Source organism: Salmo salar, chromosome ssa08 (assembly GCF_905237065.1).
Source record: "Salmo salar chromosome ssa08, Ssal_v3.1, whole genome shotgun sequence".
In the NCBI taxonomy this organism is placed as follows: domain Eukaryota; kingdom Metazoa; phylum Chordata; class Actinopteri; order Salmoniformes; family Salmonidae; genus Salmo; species Salmo salar.
Window position 1 is genome coordinate 24,266,880 of NC_059449.1, and position 22,450 is coordinate 24,289,329.

At 43.0% G+C, this 22,450-nt stretch overlaps 2 protein-coding genes across 3 annotated transcripts in view; one reads left to right on the top strand and one right to left on the bottom strand.

Annotated features, from left to right (window-relative positions):
* LOC123744234 (NACHT, LRR and PYD domains-containing protein 12) overlaps positions 1 to 22,450 on the top strand; it is a 294,132-nt gene that overhangs the window by 196,808 nt on the left and 74,874 nt on the right. The window lies entirely within an intron of this gene.
* The window catches only part of LOC106593887 (NACHT, LRR and PYD domains-containing protein 5), a 31,022-nt gene that overhangs the window by 7,045 nt on the left and 1,527 nt on the right, over positions 1 to 22,450 (bottom strand). The window contains exons 2-12 of one of the 2 annotated variants that reach the window (XM_045723042.1): positions 21,722 to 22,179; positions 12,143 to 12,309; positions 10,241 to 12,041; positions 9,984 to 10,157; positions 6,781 to 6,954; positions 6,528 to 6,701; positions 6,091 to 6,264; positions 5,585 to 5,631; positions 4,896 to 5,448; positions 3,842 to 3,936; positions 3,189 to 3,226 (exon numbers count right to left, since the gene is read on the bottom strand). In XM_045723042.1, coding sequence (XP_045578998.1) covers positions 3,189 to 3,226; positions 3,842 to 3,936; positions 4,896 to 5,448; positions 5,585 to 5,631; positions 6,091 to 6,264; positions 6,528 to 6,701; positions 6,781 to 6,954; positions 9,984 to 10,157; positions 10,241 to 12,041; positions 12,143 to 12,309; positions 21,722 to 22,152 — 3,828 coding nt within the window. In that variant the 5' untranslated portion in view covers positions 22,153 to 22,179. The remainder of the gene's footprint in view (positions 1 to 3,188; positions 3,227 to 3,841; positions 3,937 to 4,895; positions 5,449 to 5,584; positions 5,632 to 6,090; positions 6,265 to 6,527; positions 6,702 to 6,780; positions 6,955 to 9,983; positions 10,158 to 10,240; positions 12,042 to 12,142; positions 12,310 to 21,721; positions 22,180 to 22,450) is intronic. The other variant, XM_045723041.1, reaches the window with a different exon arrangement.

Below are 22,450 nucleotides of genomic sequence, written 5' to 3' on the forward strand. Positions count from 1 at the left end.
GAGAGCCTATGGGAGCCGTAGGAAGTGTCACGTTACAGCAGAGATCCTCAGTTTTGAAAAAAGAGAGTCAAGAAGCCCAAGAAATTGTCAGACAGGCCACTCCCTGTAAGGAATCTTCTCAGGTTTTTGCCTGCCATATGAGTTCTGTTATACTCACAGACACCATTCAAACAGTTTTAGAAACTTTAGGGCATTTTCTATCCAAAGCCAATAATTATATGCATATTCTAGCTTCTGGGCAGTAGTAATAACCAGATTAAATCGGGTATGTTTTTTATCCGGCCGTGCAAATACTGCCCCCTACCCCCAACAGGTTAACTTTTGACTATCGATACCGACAGAATAAGAACAAGTCTTTGATATTAATTATTAGTCTGCAGCTAAGTACTCGATATCATCAAACGCGAAGACCGACGAAACATCCATTCTATAACGACATTAACCTCTTACATCTAGACGTTCTGCTAGCGGAACACCTGCTCCAATATCCAATGATGGGCGTGGCGCGAAATACAAAGTCCTCGAAAATCCGAAAACTTCAATTTTTCAAACATATGACTATTTTACACCATTTTAAAGACAACACTCTCCTTTATCTAACCACACTGTCCGATTTCAAAAAGGCTTCACAGCGAAAGCAAAACATTAGATTATGTCAGCAGAGTACCCAGCCAGAAATAATCAGACACCCATTTTTCAAGCTAGCATATAATGTCACAAAAAACAAAACCACAGCTAAATGCAGCACTAACCTTTGATGATCTTCATCAGATGACACTCCTATGACATTATGTTATACAATCCATGCATGTTTTGTTCAATCAAGTTCATATTTATATCAAAAAACAGCTTTTTACATTAGCATGTGACGTTCAGAACTAGCATTCCCACCGAACACTTCCGGTGAATTTACTAAATTACTCCCGATAAACGTTCACAAAAAACATAACAATTATTTTAAGAATTATAGATACAGAACTCCTTTATACAATCGCGGTGTCCGATTTTAAAATTGCTTTTCGGTGAAAGCACATTTTGCAATATTCTGAGTAGATAGCCCGGCCATCATGGCTACCTATTTTGACACCCACCAAGTTTGGTACTCACCAAACTCAGATTTACTATAAGAAAAATTGGATTACCTTTGCTGTTCTTCGTCAGAATGCACTCCCAGGACTTCTACTTCAATAACAAATGTTGGTTTGGTTCCAAATAATCCATAGTTATATCCAAATAGCGGCGTTTTGTTGTGCGTTCAAGACACTATCCGAAGGGTGACGCGCCCGGCGCGTTTCGTGACAAAAAATGTCAAAATATTCCATTACCGTACTTCGAAGCATGTCAAACGCTGTTTAAAATCAATTTTTATGCGATTTTTCTCGTAAAAAAGCGATAATATTCCGACCGGGAGTCGTTGTTTTCGTTCAAAGACTGAAAATGAAAACATGGAGTCTTCTCGTGCACGCGCCCCCAGTCTCATTGTTCTCAGATCGACCACTATCCAAATGCACTACTGTTTTTCATTCATGGCCTGCAAAGTCATCATTCAACGTTCTGGCGCCTTCTGAGAGCCTATGGGAGCGTCAGAAAATGTCACGTTATGCCAGAGATCCCCTGTTTTGGATAGAGATGATCAAGAAGGCCAATAAATGGTCAGAGAGGGCGCTTCCTGTTTGGAATCTTCTCAGGTTTTGGCCTGCCAAATGAGTTCTGTTATACTCACAGACACCATTCAAACAGTTTTAGAAACTTTGGAGTGTTTTCTATCCAAAGCTAATAATTATATGCATATTCTAGTTTCTGGGCAGGAGTAATAATCAGATTAAATCGGTACGTTTTTTATCCGGCCGTGAAAATACTGCCTCCTATCCATAACAAATTAATGAATGTCGCTTTGAAAGACCCTTTCTAACGAAGATCGACGACACACTGAGCGTAAATATATATATTGACTGAAATTGTTTCCGAATGAGTGAGCGTTCATGTGCAAAGGATTAGCATATCAATGGTTAATATTTATCAGCTCTGTAGGGTCTTGTCCTCTGCCCCCACCCCCCTTGTTTGTTTAACAGGCCTCCATGCCTGTTTAGCCCACTAGGGCACATTACTCCACCAATTCTTTGTGACGATAACCAACTGTTTGTATGCTTTCTGTGAATTACTTAGTTTAGTAAATAAATGATTTTAAGACAATTGATGTATGGATGACTTTTAGTAAAGGCTGGATTCGTGCAGATACAACAATTTACGAAGTTTGGAATGAGACTGGAAGCGAGGTAAAATACACCATTTAAACCAGAAGATAATCGGCCTATACTATAGTACAATATTTTTACATTTACGTCATTTAGCAGACGCTCTTATCCAGAGCGACTTACAAATTGGTGCATTCACCTTATGATATCCAGTGGAACAACCACTTTACAATAGTACATCTATATCTTTTTTTTTTGGGGGGGGGATTAGAAGGATTACTATATCCTATCCCAGGTATTCCTTAAAGAGGTGGGGTTTCAGGTGACTCCGGAAGGTGGTGATTGACTCCGCTGTCCTGGCGTCGTGAAGGAGCTTGTTCCACCATTGGGGTGCCAGAGCAGCGAACAGTTTTGACTGGCCTGAGCGGGAACTGTGCTTCCGCAGCGGTAGGGGGCCCAGCAGGCCAGAGGTGGATGAACGCAGTGCCCTTGTTTGGGTGTAGGGCCTGATCAGAGCCTGAAGGTACGGAGGTGCCGTTCCCCTCACAGCTCCGTAGGCAATGTTATAATATAGGAAAGTTATATTAGGAAAATTATAACTTTGTAATCTGAATATTTTCCTTGGTGCCCTGATCTCCTAGTTAATTACAGTTTAACAATTAATCAGTTTAATCGCGTGATAATAATTACAGGGAGTTATTTTGATAAACATGTCTTCAGTTAATGGTGCCCAAAGACACGACACTGTCTAATGACAAAATATGACAACAGCTAAAATCCTGCATGCCTACAAGCAGAACACAGGACTGTCTATATCCCAGTATGAATGGTTGGTCAGTACACACCTGGCTTTGAGACTGTGTTTATATTACTAAAGCAGAACACAGGACTGTTTATATCCCAGTATGAATTGTTGGTGAATACACACCTGGCTTTGAGACTGTGCCTGACTCCTGCAGGTATGTAAAAGTAAGAATTTAAATTATGACTTACCTCAACATGGACACAAGTCTTACAGCTCTGAGGAATCCCTGAAGCCAAAAGTAGTTATTTAAAACTGACAATCTCATGTAATAATGAATTAATAATTATTAAATAGACTTGTAATAAAAATGAATATAAGTGATCAACAGTCTCAGAAAGTACACTCATTAGCCTACCATAATCTGACATTAGCATTATATTAATTAATGTTTGTGGAAGCAGGAAACAACATCGTTCTGGTCCATGTTTTGTAGATGTTGGGGGCCTGATTTCTGGTAGATCCTAGGATGAGAGCTTAAAGGTAGAGTCAGCTAAATGATGATGTACGAGCATCACCACAGATATTGTGATGAGCAAGATGCCTGACTTCTCTCTCACACAGTCACACACAGTATCTGCCCATGTGGAAGGGTTCTCTTCACTCTCTTACAGAGTGTTAGCCACGGGACCAAAACAGGTTTAGCCTTGCGCTCCAACATTCTTAGTTGTTGTAGAAATTGACCCACTATGCTGTTTACTTTGTGCATCTATTTCATATCGCTGACTCTACCTTTAAGTTTGTTTTGACCAAATAGATCATGATTGTGTTCCTTGCCTGGGACTCAAGTATAATGAACGCTTTAAAACTATTTTGATTAAAAAACAATTATCAGTTAACTCACATTTATCAGTTCCAGGCTTGATACAACTCTCTCCACCATGGTCTCTGGTGTCCTCAGGTCCAGGCTTGATCCAACTCTCTCCACCATGGTCTCTACTGTTGGTAAAGCAGAAGGATAGACTGTGATTAAACTAAATACAACTTATAAAGGCTTTATATATCATGCATACAGTCTTCATAAGACATACAACAAGTTTATATGGGGTGAGAGAACAACTCTCTATGTAGGGCGCATTGCCTAAATGTGACATAACCAACTATGTCAACTTTCATATCTTGAGGAAAGCCCTTAGAGATGTGAAGTCACCAGGTATCATGAGTTACATACCCCCAGGTAGTGATTAGAGAGAGAATGACATTACAGAGAGGCTGTTCTATTCAACAGGTTCTGATGCCCTCTAGTGGTTAGAGAGAGAATGATACAGAGAGGCTGTTCTATTTAACAGGTTCTGATGCCCTCTAGTGGTTACAGAGAGAATGACATTACAGAGAGGCTGTTCTATTTAAAAGGTTCTGATGCCCTCTAGTGGTTAGAGAGAGAATGACATTACAGAGAGGCTGTTCTATTTAACAGACTGAAATTAAATAGAGGACAGGAATCTACTAACACATTAAAACACACCACTACTACTAATCTAACTGTCTGTAGGTCCAACAGAACACATTAAAACACACCACTACTACTAATCTAACTGTCTGTAGGTCCAACAGAACACATTAAAACACACCACTACTACTAATCTAACTGTCTGTAGGTCCAACAGAACACATTAAAACACACCACTACTACTAATCTAACTGTCTGTAGGTCCAACAGAACACATTAAAACACACCACCACTACTACTAATCTAACTGTCTGTAGGTCCAACAGAACACATTAAAACACACCACTACTACTAATCTAACTGTCTGTAGGTCCAACAGAACACATTAAAACACACCACTACTACTAATCTAACTGTCTGTAGGTCCAACAGAACACATTAAAACACACCACTACTAATGTAATTATAGAAATGATGAAACAAATGATGAAATATTGCTATGACTCACCTCTGAATGTGTTGGTCATCTATCTGACACAGGGTCACTGAGGAGGAGGAGGAGCAAACCCCAAACCCAGGATAGAGGGGTTCAGTAAATGTGGTGTGTTCTGTGTAAAGGTGTGTCAGTGTACCAGAGGAGGACACACTATAGAAGGACAAAGTACCAGCTGGCCAGTCCAGATAGACTCCAACTCTGTTAGAATCAGGACCAGAGATGGATCTACTGACTCCAGGATGGTTAAAGTGATAACCACAGTGAGAGCAGACTAAACTCCAGGACTTCCTATTGCCTCCAATCTTACTGTCGTCCTCCCATCCATTCCTATTCATTCCTTTGTACACCACACCAATGTCAGCCTTGCCACCATCCTTCTCCACCTCCCAGTAATAACGACATCCAGATAAGCCTTCTCTGCAGAGAACTTGGGGACTACAGTCAAATCTGTCTGGATGGTCTTCATAATGCTGATCCTCCACCACACATGTCACCTTCCTGTTCCCCTCAGACAGTATCAGGTTTGGGTTTGCTGTATTTGGGTCCAGGGTGAGATGACAGGCATCTGTAGACAAAAGGAGAGTTTAATCAAACCACATCTTCATATAAAATGTTGTTTTGTAGGTACAGAACAAGTATTGATTAGTTACTCTGTTACTATAGTTCTAAAAATACAGTTAATTAGGATTGAAGAGACGTACATTTCCTCAGCCCTGATTTCAGCCTGCACTCTCCACCATGATCCACACTGTAGGAGAAACAGGTTATTGACTGACAAAGACCTAATAAAGCAGTCAACATTTAAACCATATTGTTGTGTTCTGGTGCACTATCCAAGTTCAATACTAGAGACATACAGGTATTCTATCCTACCTACTGCATACAGAACAGAGTACAATTCATTACTAGAGACATACAGGTATTCTATCCTACATACTGCATACAGAACGGAGTACAATTCATTACTAGAGACATACAGGTATTCTATCCTACCTACTACATACAGAATGGAGTACAATTCCAACAGGATATCAGAGATGCAGAAGAAGAGAATTCATGTGGTTATGATGTATGCTGTGTTGGAGTGCTCAGCCTGCTGAGTAAACTTCCCCTTAATTCTTCCATCATGTCCTCATGTTACTGACCCTACCACACTACATATGACACAACCACTGCTCACACTATTAGGACATCTATTCTGACTTACTTCAGCTTCATCAGTTTATATGTGGGATCCACCAGAGCAGCTGAAAGCAGTCCTCCTGCAGAGTCTCCTGGGTAATTGTAGCTCAGGTCCAGCTCTTTCAGGATGGAGGGGTTTGACCTCAGAGCTGAAGACAGAGCAGCACAGCCCTCCTCTGTGACCAGACAGCCAGACAGCCTACAGAGAGACACACAACAGCTGTCTAGGTTGGTGTACTGGTGTCAATCATCTTGTAGGACACCAATACATTTGTCCATGACACAAACATTGTGATGAAACATTAGATTTTCACAGTACTTGTTTTACTAAGCTCAGTACTGACCTGACTGAAACAGCTGTACTTACCCCAGTGTGTGTAGTTTACAGTCTGGATCCTCCAGTCCAGCAGACAGCAGTGTAACTCAGCTCAGTACAGACCTGACTGAAACAGCTATACTTACCCCAGTGTGTGTAGTTTACAGTCTGGATCCTCCAGTCCAGCAGACAGCAGTGTAACTCCTGAGTCCTGCAGGTCATTGTCTCTCAGCTCCAGTTGTTTCAGTTGTGAGTTGGGTGAACTCAGGACTGAGGCCAGATCTGAACAGCAACCCTCTGTCAGACCACACTGACCTAGACTAGAGGGCAGAAGAGCACATGATTAACACATGTTTAAAACATCCACATAATAGCTCATACTGAAGATATTTAACTCACACTAGTGTCTGTATGTTGCAGAGTGGACTGGTTAATCCAACACAGAGCAGCTCCACTCCTCTGTCTTCCAGGTCATTGTAGCTGAGGTCCAGTTCTCTCAGGGGGGAGTTTGGTGTCTGCAGAGCTGAGGTCAGAGTCTCACAGGATTCATATGTGATTTTACAGCCATCCAGTCTGGAGAGAGGAGATATATCAATACACTGTTAAATATGCAAAGGTTTAAGAATAATGAGATGCATTAAGACAATAACAGAAGGACATGATTAACCAATGTTAAAAACATACTTTTTACAACCCTTTTAATTTTTTTTATATATATTTATTTATTTATATATTTTTAGTATACTTTTTTACAAGATGAGTGATGAGAAGAGAATCATCCAGCTCATTGGGAATCTCTCTACACCCCTCATATGCCATGTCATGAAATATGCAGACAGACGGATTAAAAGTGTGTTTACATTGTAATACTTCTGACAGACAACTTATAACTCCGCCCATAACTTTTGGAATTATAGCATTCCCAGAAAGCATGAATTATTGACTCATTGTTAGTTTTACACTTAAGACATTTTTTATTTATTTATTTTCATTTAGGCAGGAGTGTCACGTCCTGACCATAGTAAGATGTTATTTTTTTATGGTAGAGTAGGTCAGGGCGTGACAGGGGGTGTTTTTTTTGTTTGTTTATTCTATGTGTTCTATTTCTGTGTTGGTTTGTTTGGGATGATCTCCAATTAGATGCAAATGGTCCTCGTTGTCTCTAATTGGAGATCACACTTAAGTAGGGGTTTTTCTTCCTGGGTTTTATGGGTGATTATTTAGAGTATTGTTTGTTTCTCCTCTGCATCACGGTTTGTTGTTTTTTCAGTTTATTTATGTATTGCAAAGTTTCACAGAGTAAATAAAATGTGGAACGACACACACGCTGCACCTTGGTCCTCTCCTTTTGACAGCCGTGACAAGGAGGGAACAAACTGAACAGTACAGCCATATGTAAGGATGGCAGGAGGGGATATATTGAACAGAACAGCCCTATATAGGGATGGCAGGAGGGGACAAACTGAACAGAACAGCCCTATATAGGGATGGCAGGAGGGCACAAAGTGAACAGAACAGCCATATGTAGGGATGGCAGGAGGGGACAAAATGAAAAGAACAGCCCTATATAGGGATGGCAGGAGGGGACAAACTGAACAGAACAGCCCTATATAGGGATGGCAGGAGGGGACAAACTGAACAGAACTTTTTATTTCACCTTTATTGAACTTGGCAAAGTCAGTTAAGAACAAATTCTTATTTACAATGATGGCCTAACAAAATGTAAAAGGCCTCCTGCGGAGACAGGGGCTGGGATAAAAAAAATATAGAAGACAAAACATACATCACGACAAGAGAGACAACACAACACCACATAAAGAGAGACCTAAGACAACATCATAGCAAGGCAGCAACACATGGCTACACAGCATGGTAGCAACACAACATAACAACAACATGGTAGCAACACAACATGACAACAACATGGTAGCAACACAACATGACAACAACATGATAGCAACACAACATTGTAGCAGCACAAAACATGGTACAAACATTATTGGGCACAGACAACAGCACAAAGGGCAAGAAGGTAGAGACAACAATACATCACACAAAGCAGCCACAACTGTCAGTAAGAGTCTCCATGATTGAGTCTTTGACTGAAGAGACTGAGATAAAACTGTCCAGTTTGAGTGTTTGTTGAAGCTCGTTCCAGTCGCTAGCTGCAGCGAACTGAAAAGAGGAGCGAACCAGGGAGGTGTGTGTTTTGGGGACATTTAACAGAATGTGACTGGCAGAACGGGTGTTGTATGTGGAGGATGAGGGCTGCAGTAGATATCTCAGATAGGGAGGAGTGAGGCCTAAGAGGGTTTTATAAATAAGCATCAACCAGTGGGTCTTGCGGTGGGTATACAGAGATTACCAGTTTACAGAGGTGTATAGAGTGCAGTGATGTGTCCTATAAGGAGCATTGGTGGCAAATCTGATGGCCGAATGGTAAAGAACATCTAGCTACTCGAAAGCACCCTTACCTGCCGATCTATAAATTATATCTCCGTAATCTAGCATGGGTAGGATGGTCATCTGAATCAGGGTTAGTTTGGCAGCTGGGGTGAAAGAGGAGCGATTACGATAGAGGAAACCAGGTCTAGATTTAACAGGCCTGATAGAGGAAACCAGGTCTAGATTTAACAGGCCGGTGCTGAAGGAGGACGAGCACCCAGCAACAGTCAACAAAGAGCTATTTTAAAGTTTAATGCTTAAAACCAGCAAATCAAATTGTTTGGGGACAGACTTGGTGGAGACAACCGAGCACTGAAGGTGTTCCTTGGTAAAGATTTCCACTTCACCACCTTTGGAAGATGACTGTCGTTCTGCTGTAGAATTTGTTAATTTTGTCTGGTGTAATAAACTCTATACATTATTTTATACTGGATTAATCATATATTTTTGCTAACTTTAATTTTGTTAGTTATATTCCAACATTCCCTCCATCTTGTGACCAATATCAGTTATTTTTAAGTCTTGGTTCCTATAGAATGTGTTTAGAAGAAAATATAAACTAACTCACTCAAGATATTTAACCTTAGTTTGATATATTTATCACATTTGATGAATGTTTCTGCATAGTTACCAAGATGTTCAAATAATAACTACAAATATATAAACTCTATAAAGACAGTGGCTACTGAAGAAAGTTAACTCACACAAGTGTCTGTATGTTGCAGAGTGGACTGGTTAGTCCAACACAGAGCAGCTCCACTCCTCTGTCTCCCAGGTCATTGTAGCTCAGGTCCAGGTCTCTCAGGGGGGAGTTTGGTGTCTGCAGAGCTGAGGCCAGAGTCTCACAGGATTCATATGTGAGTTCACAGCGATCCAGTCTGGAGAGAGGAGATATGTCGATACACTGTTAAATATGCAAAGCTTTAAGAATAATGAGATGCATTAAGACAATAACAGAAGGACATGATTAGACTATGTTAAAAACACACTAACTCACTCAAGATATTTAACATTAGTCACATATAATTATCACATCGTATGTATGTTTCTGCATATTTAACAAGATGTTCCAAAAAAATGTAAAAGATAATAACAAATAATTACTACAAATATATAAACACTATAAAGACAGTGGATACTGAAGATATTTAACTCACACTAGTGTCTGTATGTTGCAGAGTGGACTGGTTAGTCCAACACAGAGCAGCTTCACTCCTCTGTCTCCCAAGTCATTGTTGCTGAGGTCCAGTTCTCTCAGGGGGGAGTTTGGTGTCTGCAGAGCTGAGGCCAGAGATTCGCAAGATTCATATGTGAGGGTACAGCCATCCAGTCTGGAGAGAGGAGATAATCTGTTAGATATAAAAATCCTTCATTATAATGATACTGTAAACATCAACTCAATAACAGAACTTACAGTGCTCTCTTGCAGGTTTTCACTACCGGCAGCAACCTCTGATAACCTTTCTCTGATGTGTTGTATGTCTTCAGGTCAAACTCCTCCAGCACCTCCTCTGACATCAGTAACAGGTAGGCCAGGGCTGAACATTGGTCAGGTTTTAGTCTTGTTTCTGAAAGAGTTCCTGATCGCAGGGAGGTCTGCATGTCTTCAACTAGAGAGTTGGCACCAAGTTCATTCAGACAGTGGAACAAGTTGATGATCCTTTCTGGTGAGGATTCCCTTTCGATGTTGTTTGAAAGGTACCTGACTGTTCTCTCAACTGTTTCCTCATTGGTCTGTGTGGTACTTCCTGTCTGTGTCAGAAGGCCTCGTAACAGATTCTGATTGGACTCCAGTGAGAGACCCAGAAGGAAGCGGAGGAACAGGTCCAGGTGTCCATTCTCACTCTTCATGGCCTGGTCCACCGCTCTCCTGTGTAAGTCAGACAACTGGATTGACTCCTTCTCTTTATCATCACTAGTGGGGGAGAAAACATTTTCCTTCTTGTCCAGACATGATTCTAAAGCATGCACTGCTGCTAGAAACTCCTGAATGCTCAGATGCACAAAGCTGTAGACCTTGTCTTGGTACAGCCCAGATTCTTCCTTAAAGATCTCTGTACACAATGCTGAGTACTCTGATGCCTCTGTGACATCAAGGCCACACTCTCTCAGGCCGTCCTCATAGAAGATCAGGTTGCCCTTCTGCAGCTGTTGGAAAGCCAGCTTTGCCAGTTTCAGGATCATCTCTTTGTCTGACTGAGACAGTTCCCTTGGGTTTGTCTCTGTTGCTTTGTTGTACTTCTTGTTCTTCACAATGGTTTGGATGAGCATGAAGTGTGAATACATCTGGGTCAGAGTTTTGGGGACTTCATCCTTCTCTGCCTCTTTTAGTATCATCTCAAGGACAGTGGCTGATATCCAACAGAAGACTGGCATGTGGCACATGATGTGGAGGCTCCTTGATGTCTTCATGTGTTTGATGATATCATTGGCCAGATTCTGATCTGGGATTTTCTTCCTGAAATACTCCTCCTTCTGTGGATCATTGAACCCTCGTACCTCTGTCACCTGGTCAACACACTCAGGAGGGATCTGATTGGCTGCTGCAGGCCGTGAGGTTATCCAGACGAGAGCAGAGGGAAGCAGATTCCCCTCGATGAGGTTTGTCAGCAGCACGTCCACTGAGGTTGGCTTCGTGACATCACAGCACTTCTCATTGTTTTTTAAGTCTAGAGGAAGTCGACACTCATCCAGACCATCAAAAATGAAAACAGTTTTGGTTTCACCATCTTCAATGCTGTCAATCTCTTTCAGCTCTGGGAAGTAGTGGGAAAGAAGTTGCATCAGACTGTATTGGTCCTTTTTCAGGTTCAGATCACGGAAAGGAAGAGGCAACATGAAATGAACGTCCTGATTTGCTTTTCCCTCTGCCCAGTCAAGGATGAACTTCTGCACAGAGACTGTTTTTCCAATGCCAGCGATTCCTTTTGTCAGCACAGTTCTGCTAGGTTTGTCTTGTTGAGGTAAAGGCTTGAAGATGTCGTTGCATTTGATTGGTGTCTCTTGTGTGGTTTGTTTCTTGGATGCCATCTCTATCTGTCTAACCTCATGTTCATTATTGAGCCCTCCACTTCCACCCTCTGTGATGTAGAGCTCTGTGTAGATGTCCTTTAACAGAATTTGGTTTCCATGGTGTCCAATTCCTTCAGATACGTGTTGATACTTGTGTTTCAGTTTAGCCTTAATGTCTTGTTGGACTGTCAGCAGAGTTTGACCTGTAGGAAAACAATGAGAGTTGGGACTCATAACTTTGTGTGTGTGTTTTATATATGCCTTTGTACCGTTCTTTGTAATATTGTATGAAATACAGTCTTACTTCTTCCGTCCAGAAGGTTGTGTGTGATATTTAATGGATCCTCACTGTCCAAACTCTCCACTTCCTTATTGTCATCTGGTAATGGTTCCTGGCTGAAAGCAGGTGGCTGATCACTCTTCATTGATAGCAGGCTGGTTGTAGGGGACTCTGCTCTGGGCTTCTGGACACTGAACAAAACAGGGAGACAGATCACCTCATCAATATCTCATCAACTTCATTTTAACAACTGTATAATGGACCTTCTACTGTATAAATCCAGATGTTTCTTTTTAAATGAATCCACAATTGGGAAAACAGCAGCACTGAGTGGTATCTACTCTGTCTTTTATAAAGCTAGCCATCTTCAGTTAGCTAGCCATCTTCAGTTAGCTAGCCATCTTCAGTTAGCTAGCCATCTTCAGTTAGCTAGCCATCTTCAGTTAGCTATCCATCTTCAGTTAGCTAGCCATCTTCAGTTAGCTATCCATCTTCAGTTAGCTAGCCAGCTTCAGTTAGCTAGCTATCTTCAGTTAGCTTCACATTCCAGGTCCGGCTTCATCCATACTATGATAGTGTATACGTCCGCTGCTAAGTCTAGTAGGCTTATAACTGTATGTCGCACATGGCTAGTCGAACCCCAAACTGTTCATTTAGGCAGGTTAAACTCAGAGCTAACTCCACTTATCCTGAATGAAGTGTCTGAGCCACTAGTTGAGGACCTATGAAATCAGATACCATTCCTCTCACACAGATTGGGTCATCCTCCCCTTCATTTGAGGAAGATGACCGATTTAAAGATTGGATTAATCATATAGCTCTGCATTGACATGATTGGTTGACGGTAGGTGGGGGCGGGATGTCCTGTTTAAACACAAAATCACTTCCTTGACAACAGCTCTGCACTGCTCCTCAAAGAACAGGAAGTATGAACGCCCTGACTTCTACAAAGGCCGTATCACCGTAAAATGCTGCATGGCAAATGCAGACGTCAGATTGACCATGCAGAGCCTTTATTTTTCTATTTAACCTTTATTTAGCTAGACAAGTCAGGCAAGTCAGCGGTGCTGCAATCTACTGCAGAGATAGCCTGCTGAGTTCTGTCTTACTATCCAGGTCTGTACCCAAACAATTTGAGTTCCTACTTTTAAAAATCCACCTTTCCAGAAACAAGTCTCTCACGGTTGCCGCTTGCTATAGACCACCCTCTGCCCCCAGCTGTGCTCTGGACACCATATGTGAACTAATTGCCCCCCATCTATCTTCAGAGCTCGTGCTGCTAGGTGACCTAAACTGGGACATGCTTAACACCCCAGCCATCATACAATCTAAGCTTGATGCCCTCAAACTCACACAAATTATCAATGAACCTACCAGGTAAAACCCCAAAGCTGTAAACACGGGCACCCTCATAGATATTATCCTAACCAAATTGCCCTCCAAATACACCTCTGCTGTTTTCAACCAAGATCTCAGCGATCACTGCCTCATTGCCTGCATCAAATTGGGTCTGTGGTCAAACGACCACCCCTCATCACTGTCAAACGCTCCCTAAAACACTTCAGCAAGCAGGCCTTTCTAATCGACCTGGCCCGGGTATCCTGGAATGATATTGACCTCATCCCGTCAGTAGAGGATGCCTGGTTATTCTTCAAAAGTGCCTTCCTCACCATCTTAAATAAGCATGCCCCATTCAAAAAATGTAGAACTAGGAACAGATATAGCCCTTTGTTCACTCCAGACCTGACTGCCCTTGACCAGCACAAAAACATCCTGTGCATTAGCCCCCATGATATGCAACTTTTCAGGGAAGTTAGGAACCAATATACACAGGCAGTTAGGAAAGCTAAGGCTAGCTTTTCAAGCAGAAATGTGCATCCTGTAGCACAAACTGAAAAAAGTTCAGGGACACTGTAAAGTCCATGGAGAATAAGAGCACCTCCTCCCAGCTGCCCACTGCACTGAGGCTAGGAAACACTGTCACCACCGATAAATCCACTGTAATTGAGAGTTTCAATAAGATTTTTTCTACTGCTGGCCATGCTTTCCACCTGGCTACCCCTACCCCGGCCAACTGCCTTGCACCCCCCCACAGCAACTCGCGCAAGCCTCCCCCATTTCTCCTTCACCCAAATCCAGACAGCTGATGTTCTGAAAGAGCTGCAAAATCTGGACCCCTACAAATCAGCCGAGCTAGACAATCTGGACCCTCTCTTTCTAAAATTATCTGCTGGAATTGTTGCAACCCCTATTACTAGCCTGTTCAACCTCTCTTTCATATCATCTGAGATTCCCAAAGATTGGAAAGCTGCCGCGAACATCGCCCTCTTCAAAGGGGGTGACACTCTAGACCCAAACTGCTACAGACCTATATCTTTAATATCCTACCCTGCCTTTCTAAGGTCTTCGAAAGCCAAGTTAACAAACAGATTACCGACCATTTTGAATCCCACTATACCTTCTCCGCTATGCAATCTGGTCATGGGTGCTGGTCATGGGTGCACCTCAGCCACGCTCGAGGTCCTAAACGATATCATAACTGCCATCGATAAGAGACATTAATGTGCAGCCGTATTCATCGACCTGGCCAAGGCTTTCGACTCTGTCAATCACCACATTCTTATCGGCAGACTCAACAGCCTTGGTTTCTCAAATGACTGCCTTGCCTGGTTCACCAACTACTTCTCTGATAGAGTTCAGTGTGTCAAATCGGAGGGCCTGTTGTCCGGACCTCTGACAGTCTCTATGGGGATGCCACAGGGTTCAATTCTCGGGCCGACTCTCTTCTCTGTATACATCAATGATGTCGCTCTTGCTGCTGGTGATTCTCTGATCCACCTCTATGCAGATGACACCATTCTGTATACCTCTGGCCCCTCATTGGACCCTGTGTTAACAAACCTCCAGACGAGATTCAATGCCATTACAACACTCCTTCCGTGGCCTCCAACTGCTCTTAAATGCAAGTAAAACTAAATGCATGCTCTTCAACCAATCGCTGCCCGCACCTGCCCACCCATCCAGCATCACTACTCTGGACGGTTCTGACTTAGAATATGTGGACAACTACAAATACCTAGGTGTCTGGTTAGACTGTAAACTCTCCTTCCAGACTCACATTAAGCATCTCCAATCCAAAATTAAATCTAGAATCGGCTTCCTATTTCGCAACAAAGCATCCTTCACTCATGCTGCCAAACATACCCTCATAAAACTGACCATCCTACCGATCCTCGACTTTGGCGATGTCATTGACAAAATAGCCTCCAACACTCTACTCAACAAATTGGATGCAGTCTATCACAGTGCCATCCGTTTTGTCACCAAAGCCCCATATACTACCCACCACTGCGACCTGTACGCTCTCGTTGGCTGGCCCTCACTTCATACTCGTCGCCAAACCCACTGGCTCCAGGTCATCTATAAGTCTTTGCTAGGTAAAGCCCTGCCTTATCTTAGCTCACTGGTCACAATAGTAGCACCCACCCATAGCACACGCTCCAGCAAGTATATCTCACTGGTCACCCTCAAAGCCAATTCCTCCTTTGGCCGCCTTTCCTTCCAGCTCTCTGCTGCCAATGACTGGAACGAACTGCAAAAATCACTGAAGCTGGAGACACATATCTCCCTCACTAGCTTTAAGCACCAGCTGTCAGAGCAGCTCACATTTCACTGCACCTGCACATAGCCCATCTGTAAATAGCCCATCCAACTACCTCATCCCCATACTGTATTTATTTATTTATCTTGCTCCTTTGCACCCCAGTATCTCTACTTGCACGTTCATCTTCTGCAAATCTACCATTCCAGTGTTTAATTGCTATATTTTAATTACTTCGCCACCATGGCCTATTTATTGCCTTAACTCCGTTATCCTACCTCATTTGCACACACTATATAGCCTTTTTCTACTGTATGTTTGTTTATTCCATGTGTAACTGTGTTGTTGTATGTGTCGATCTGCTTTGCTTTATCTTGGCCAGGTCGCAGTTGTAAATGAGAACTTGTTCTCAACTAGCCTACCTGGTTAAATATAGGTGAAATAAATAAATAAATAAATAAATAACAAATTCTTATTTATAATGACAGCCTACCAAAACCTTCTATGGATGATATGTCTACAGCCACAATGCAACAAGCTGTTAAACAGATTGGTGTGCTTATGAAAGCAAAGCATCCTAAGTCGGCATTAACGCTAAGTAATAAAATAAAGGAGGAACTTCTAAAAACCTATTTCACAACATAGTCTGCTGAACTTGCAAGATAACTTTTCTTTGATTGTGATTTCGGCCCAAATGAACATTTGTTACTGCCTCATTGTAACGCCCTGGCCATAGAGAGGGGTTTTTGTTCTTTATTTTGGTTAGGCCAGGGTGTTACATTGGGTGGGCGTTCTATGTTCATTTTTCTATGTTTTTGTATTTCTTTGTTTTGGGCCGTGTGTGGCTCCCAATCAGGCACAGCTGTAGTTTGTTGTTGCTGATTGGGAGTCACACATAAGTAGCCTGTTTTTCCTTTGGGTTTTAGTGGGTGATTGTATTCTGTAAGTGTGTTTTCCTGACAGAACTGTTTCTGGTCGTTTTTGTTTAGTTTTGTATGGTGTTCGTTCAGTCAATTAAAATTCTAATGATGAACACATCCTCCGCTGCACCTTGGTCTAATTCTGACGACGGCCGTTACACTCATGGATTTGATATTTCAGCATTATCTCAACGAAGTGTTCGGTGTTCGACTAGCAATGTGCCTCATTCACGAGCAGTTAAAAGCCTGCTAGAGTGAAAAGGCTCTGCATGGTCAATCTGCCGTCTGCATTGACCAGAAGTCAGGGCATTCATACTTCTTCACTTTGCTGAGTAGAGCAGAGCTGTTGATCAGGAAGTTTAAACCTCCCGCCCTCACCTACCATCAACCAATCATGTCAATGCGAAGCTATACGGAGCCCGCCACATTGTTGCAAAATTTGGGAGGTGCATGGCATCGCCGTACAAAGCTCAATTTGGCCTCCAAGCCTCTGGAGGCTCCACAATTGCTTAACTGATCAAATCAAATGTATTTATAAAGCCATTCTTACATCTGCTGATATCTCAAAGTGCTGTACAAAAACCCAGCCTAAAACCCCAAACAGCAAGCAATGCAGGTGTAGAAGCACGGTGGCTAGGAAAAACTCCCTAGAAAGGCCAGAACCTAGGAAGAAACCTAGAGAGGAACCAGGCTGTGAGGGGTGGCCAGTCCTCTTCTGGCTGAACCTCCGAACCGTATACCACATTGCCAGATCAAGCAGAAATTGGCTTTAATAGCGGCAGGCGGGTGAGCAATTTCCACCGTCATAGTATGGATGAAGCCTGACCTGGAATGTGACGCTAACTGAAGCTGGCTAACTGAAGCTGGCTAAGTGAAGCTGGCTAACGGCAGCTGGCTAACGGCAGCTGGCTAACGGCAGCTGGCTAACTGAGGCTGGCTAACTGAAGCTGGCTAGCTTTATAAATGCCTGAGTAGATGTAGCTGTAGCTTGCTTCGTAGTGTAACACTTAGGTTAATTCTGAAGGATTCGTTGCCATAGAGATGTACCTGGATAAAAGATGAGACACTCGTGGTACTGGGTATCTCGAGTTGAACTCAGAGCAGTGGCATGTATTCATGGATGCCAGGCTTCCCAAAAAAATTGACCAATAGAAAAAAAATACAAACAATAAAACCATTCATCTTACGTCTCTCTGCATTTCATAATGTTCCTTCAATTCACAAGAGGCTGAATGTATCTCAGAGGAGAAAGCATCTCAGTGAGTGAAACAGCGCCCCCTCTGTCTCTAAACATGTAGGACATCTATTCTATTCAATTCAAGGGGCTTTATTGGCATGGGAAACATATGTTTACATTGCCAAAGCAAGTGAAAAAGATAATAAACAAAAGTGAAATAATCAATAAAAAATTTACAGTAAACATTACACTCACACGTTTCAAAGGAATGGACATTTTAAATGTCATATTATGGCTATGTACAGTGTTATAACGATGTACAAATGGTTAATGTACAAAAGGGAAAATAAATAAACATGAATATGGGTGTCATGGGCGTCGTAAGGATTGGACCAAGGCGCAGCGGGTAAAGTGCTCTTCTTCTTAATTTATTTAAAGAAAACACTTAAACAAAAGACGAAAACAGTTCCATAAGGCTCCCAGGCTATACAGAAAATAACCACCCACAAAACACAAGTGAAACAAACACAACTAAATATGGCCTCCAATTAGAGACAACGACAACCAGCTGTCTCTAATTGGAGGTCATTGCCAAAAACCAACATAGAAATAGAAAACTAGATTTAAACATAGAAATAGAAAACATAGAACCTAAACCAAAAACACCAAAACACACAAAACAAACACCCCCTGCCACGCCCTGACCAAACTACAATGACAAATAACCCCTTTTACTGGTCAGGGTGTGACAATGGGTTGTATTTACAATGGTGTTTGTTCTTCACTGGTTGCCCTTTTCTTGTAGCAACAGGTCACAAATCGTGCTGCTGTGATGGCACACTGGTATTTCACCCAGTAGATATGGAAGTTCATCAAAATTGGATTTGTTTTGGAATTCTTTGTGGGTCTTTGTAATCTGAGGGAAATATGTGTCTCTAATATGGTTATACATTTGACAGGTTAGGAAGGGCAGCTCAGTTTCCACCTCATTTTGTGGGCAGTGTGCACAAAGCCTGTTTTCACTTGAGAGCCAGGTCTGCCTATGGCAGCCTCTCAATAGCAAGGCCATGCTCACTGACTCTGTACATAGTCAAAGCTTTCCTTAATTTTGGGTCAGTCGCGGTGGTCAGGTATTCTGCCACTGTGTACTCTGTAGCATTGAAGACAAGGGAAGCCAGAGAGCATCTGGCATTCCTTGACAAAAAGAGTATACAAAAATTAGCCAATCAGCGTTGAGCTAAACTGAGTGAGCTTAACTGTGAATGGTCCTGGCACACAAAAAAACAGTGTCAAGGGAAGCCAGTTTGGATTTGGCTTCACTCCAATCAAATCCCACTGAGAGCATATTTCATTGACAGAAGAACTTGAATTGTTGCACCTCGTTGTGGCTTGCTTTCCAGCTAGGTAAATCTTGCCCTTTCCTAAATTAGCCATGGATGGAGAGAGGGATTTGGACTTGTGGTTTTACTTAATTCTCCGTAATGGCTAATGATTATAACGGCAATTCTGATCCAACCATTCATTCATTAAAGTGGGTACTGTGTGACAGAGTGACAGACTGTTTTGTCAACATGAAAGACAGGAGGATGGCATTTGTGTTTCTTTACAACTAGGGCGAGTCAACATTATCTTTCTACTTGCACACACACAGCCACATCATATTTAGCTTATGTTGATTGGACTTATTTTTGGTTGAACTGGTGTTGGAACAGTGGAAGCAGCTCCTGTTTTCTTTGTGACTTGCTGTAACTCTCTGTGGTTCTAAATCAATAGTTGTTCAGTGGTCAGAAAATGTCAGAAACATTAACTTGACCATGCTGTAGGTCATGTAACTGTTTGTTACATGCAATATGCTTTGTGGACTTCACTGGACAGAGGTTTCTATCCGGTTTTGTGATAAAACAAAGTTGTGGTTGAATTTATTCTGCCACAGTGTCTTATTGTCTCAGCCTTTAGTCCTATATATAACTGTGTCTTATTGTCTAGACCTTTAGTCCTATATATCACGGTGTATTATTGTCTCAGCCTTTAGTCCTATATATCACGGTGTATTATTGTCTAGGCCTTTAGTCCTATATATATCCCTTCTTTCCTTTCTCTCCAAAACTCTTGAACGCGCCGTGCTTGGCCAGCTCTCTTGCTATCTCTCTCAGAATGACCTTCTTGATCCTAATCAGTCAGGTTTCAAGACTGGGCATTCAACTGAGACTGCTCTTCTCTGTGTCACGGAGGCTCTCCGCACTGCTAAAGCTAACTCTCTCTCCTCTGCTCTCATCCTTCTAGACCTATCTGCTGCCTTTGATACCGTGAACCATCAGATCCTCCTCTCCACCCTCTCCGAGCTGGGCATCTCTGGCACCGCGCACGCTTGGATTGCGTCCTACCTGACAGGTCGCTCCTACCAGGTGGCGTGGCGAGAATCTGTCTCCGCACCACGTGCTCTCACCACTGGTGTCCCCCAGGGCTCTGTTCTTGGCCCACTCCTATTCTCGCTATACACCAAGTCACTTGGCTCTGTCATATCCTCACATGGTCTCTCATATCATTGCTATGCAGATGACACACAATTAATCTTCTCCTTTCCCCTTCTGACAACCAGGTGGCGAATCGCATCTCTGCATGTCTGGCAGACATATCAGTGTGGATGACGGATCACCACCTCAAGCTGAACCTCAGCAAGACGGAGCTGCTCTTCCTCCCGGGGAAGGACTGCCCGTTCCATGATCTCGCCATCACGGTTGACAACTCCCTTGTGTCCTCCTCCCAGAGTGCTAAGAGCCTTGGCGTGACCCTGGACAACACCCTGTCGTTCTCCACCAACATCAAGGCGGTGACCCGATCCTGTAGGTTCATGCTCTACAACATTCGCAGAGTACGACCCTGCCTCACACAGGAAGCGGCGCAGGTCCTAATCCAGGCACTTGTCATCTCCCGTCTGGATTACTGCAACTCGCTGTTGGCTGGGCTCCCTGCCTGTGCCATTAAACCCCTACAACTCATCCAGAACGCCGCAGCCCGTCTGGTGTTCAACCTTCCCAAGTTCTCTCACGTCACCCCGCTCCTCCGCTCTCTCCACTGGCTTCCAGTCGAAGCTCGCATCCGCTACAAGACCATGGTGCTTGCCTACGGAGCTGTGAGGGGAACGGCACCTCCGTACCTTCAGGCTCTGATCAGGCCCTACACCCAAACAAGGGCACTCCGTTCATCCACCTCTGGCCTGCTCGCCTCCCTACCTCTGAGGAAGCACAGTTCCCGCTCAGCCCAGTCAAAACTGTTCGCTGCTCTGGCACCCCAATGGTGGAACAAGCTCCCTCACGACGCCAGGACAGCGGAGTCAATCACCACCTTCCGGAGACACCTGAAACCCCACCTCTTCAAGGAATACCTGGGATAGGATAAGGTAATCCTTCTAACCCCCCCCCTTATAAGATTTAGATGCACTATTGTAAAGTGGTTGTTCAACTGGATATTATAGGTGAATGCACCAATTTGTAAGTCGCTCTGGATAAGAGCGTCTGCTAAATGACTAAAATGTAAATGTAAAATGTATATATCACGGTGTCAAGGCATATGAATTAACAGGTTATAGAGCACACAATGAAATGATCACAACACATGGGTTTTAATATGGCTGCCTCCCCCAGTGATTTTACCCACGCACCGCTACTGATTCAGAGTTGACCACATTTGACTCTCTAACTCCTCATATCTGATGAACAGTGATTTGTTGACACCGGAGGGAGAAGAGCATCCGGCAGCGTGTGCAACGATGTCCGAGAGGTTAAGAAAACTGTGTTCGTTGTTTGTAGTAACATCTTTGTTGTTGTAACATCCCAAACGGATGGTTTCACCGTTAAGGAATCTAGCTTTAAGAGAACTGTATATATTTACAATTAATCGCTTACCTCTTAGAACTGGTGTCTTGAGTCATTTTAGAGGCAGTGGTCCCCTCCTCTCTCTCCCCAGAGAGACTTATTTTAGAGGCAGTGGTCTCCTCCTCTCTCTCCCCAGAGAGACTCATTTTAGAGGCAGTGGTCTCCTCCTCTCTCTCCCCAGAGAGACTCATTTTAGAGGCAGTGGTCTCCTCCTCTCTCTCCCCAGAGAGACTCGTTTTAGAGGCAGTGGTCTCCTCCTCTCTCTCCCCAGAGAGACTCATTTTAGAGGCAGTGGTCTCCTCCTCTCTCTCCCCAGAGAGACTCGTTTTAGAGGCAGTGGTCTCCTCCTCTCTCTCCCCAGAGAGACTCATTTTAGAGGCAGTGGTCTCCTCCTCTCTCTCCCCAGAAAGACTCGTTATAGAGGCAGTGGTCTCCTCCTCTCTCTCCCCAGAGAGACTCATTTTAGATGTAAGTTACAGCTCACTCAGCTACAATAAGAAATAACAGAACAGTCAATATTTCTGAACATTGAAGAACCAATAACAATGACAACACTTTTACGGTCTGTGGTCAGAGTTTAAACAGAGACTTCATGTTGCATTTAAACATTTACAGTCCAATCTGTTATTACTTTGACCTGGATCTCCATTAGCTAGTCTACCTGGTTGGATCCCCTGACTCCATAACAACAGCTGTCTACATGGGCTCCACACACAACTAAAATACATTATAGACATCTACTTTACATTGAAAGATGGT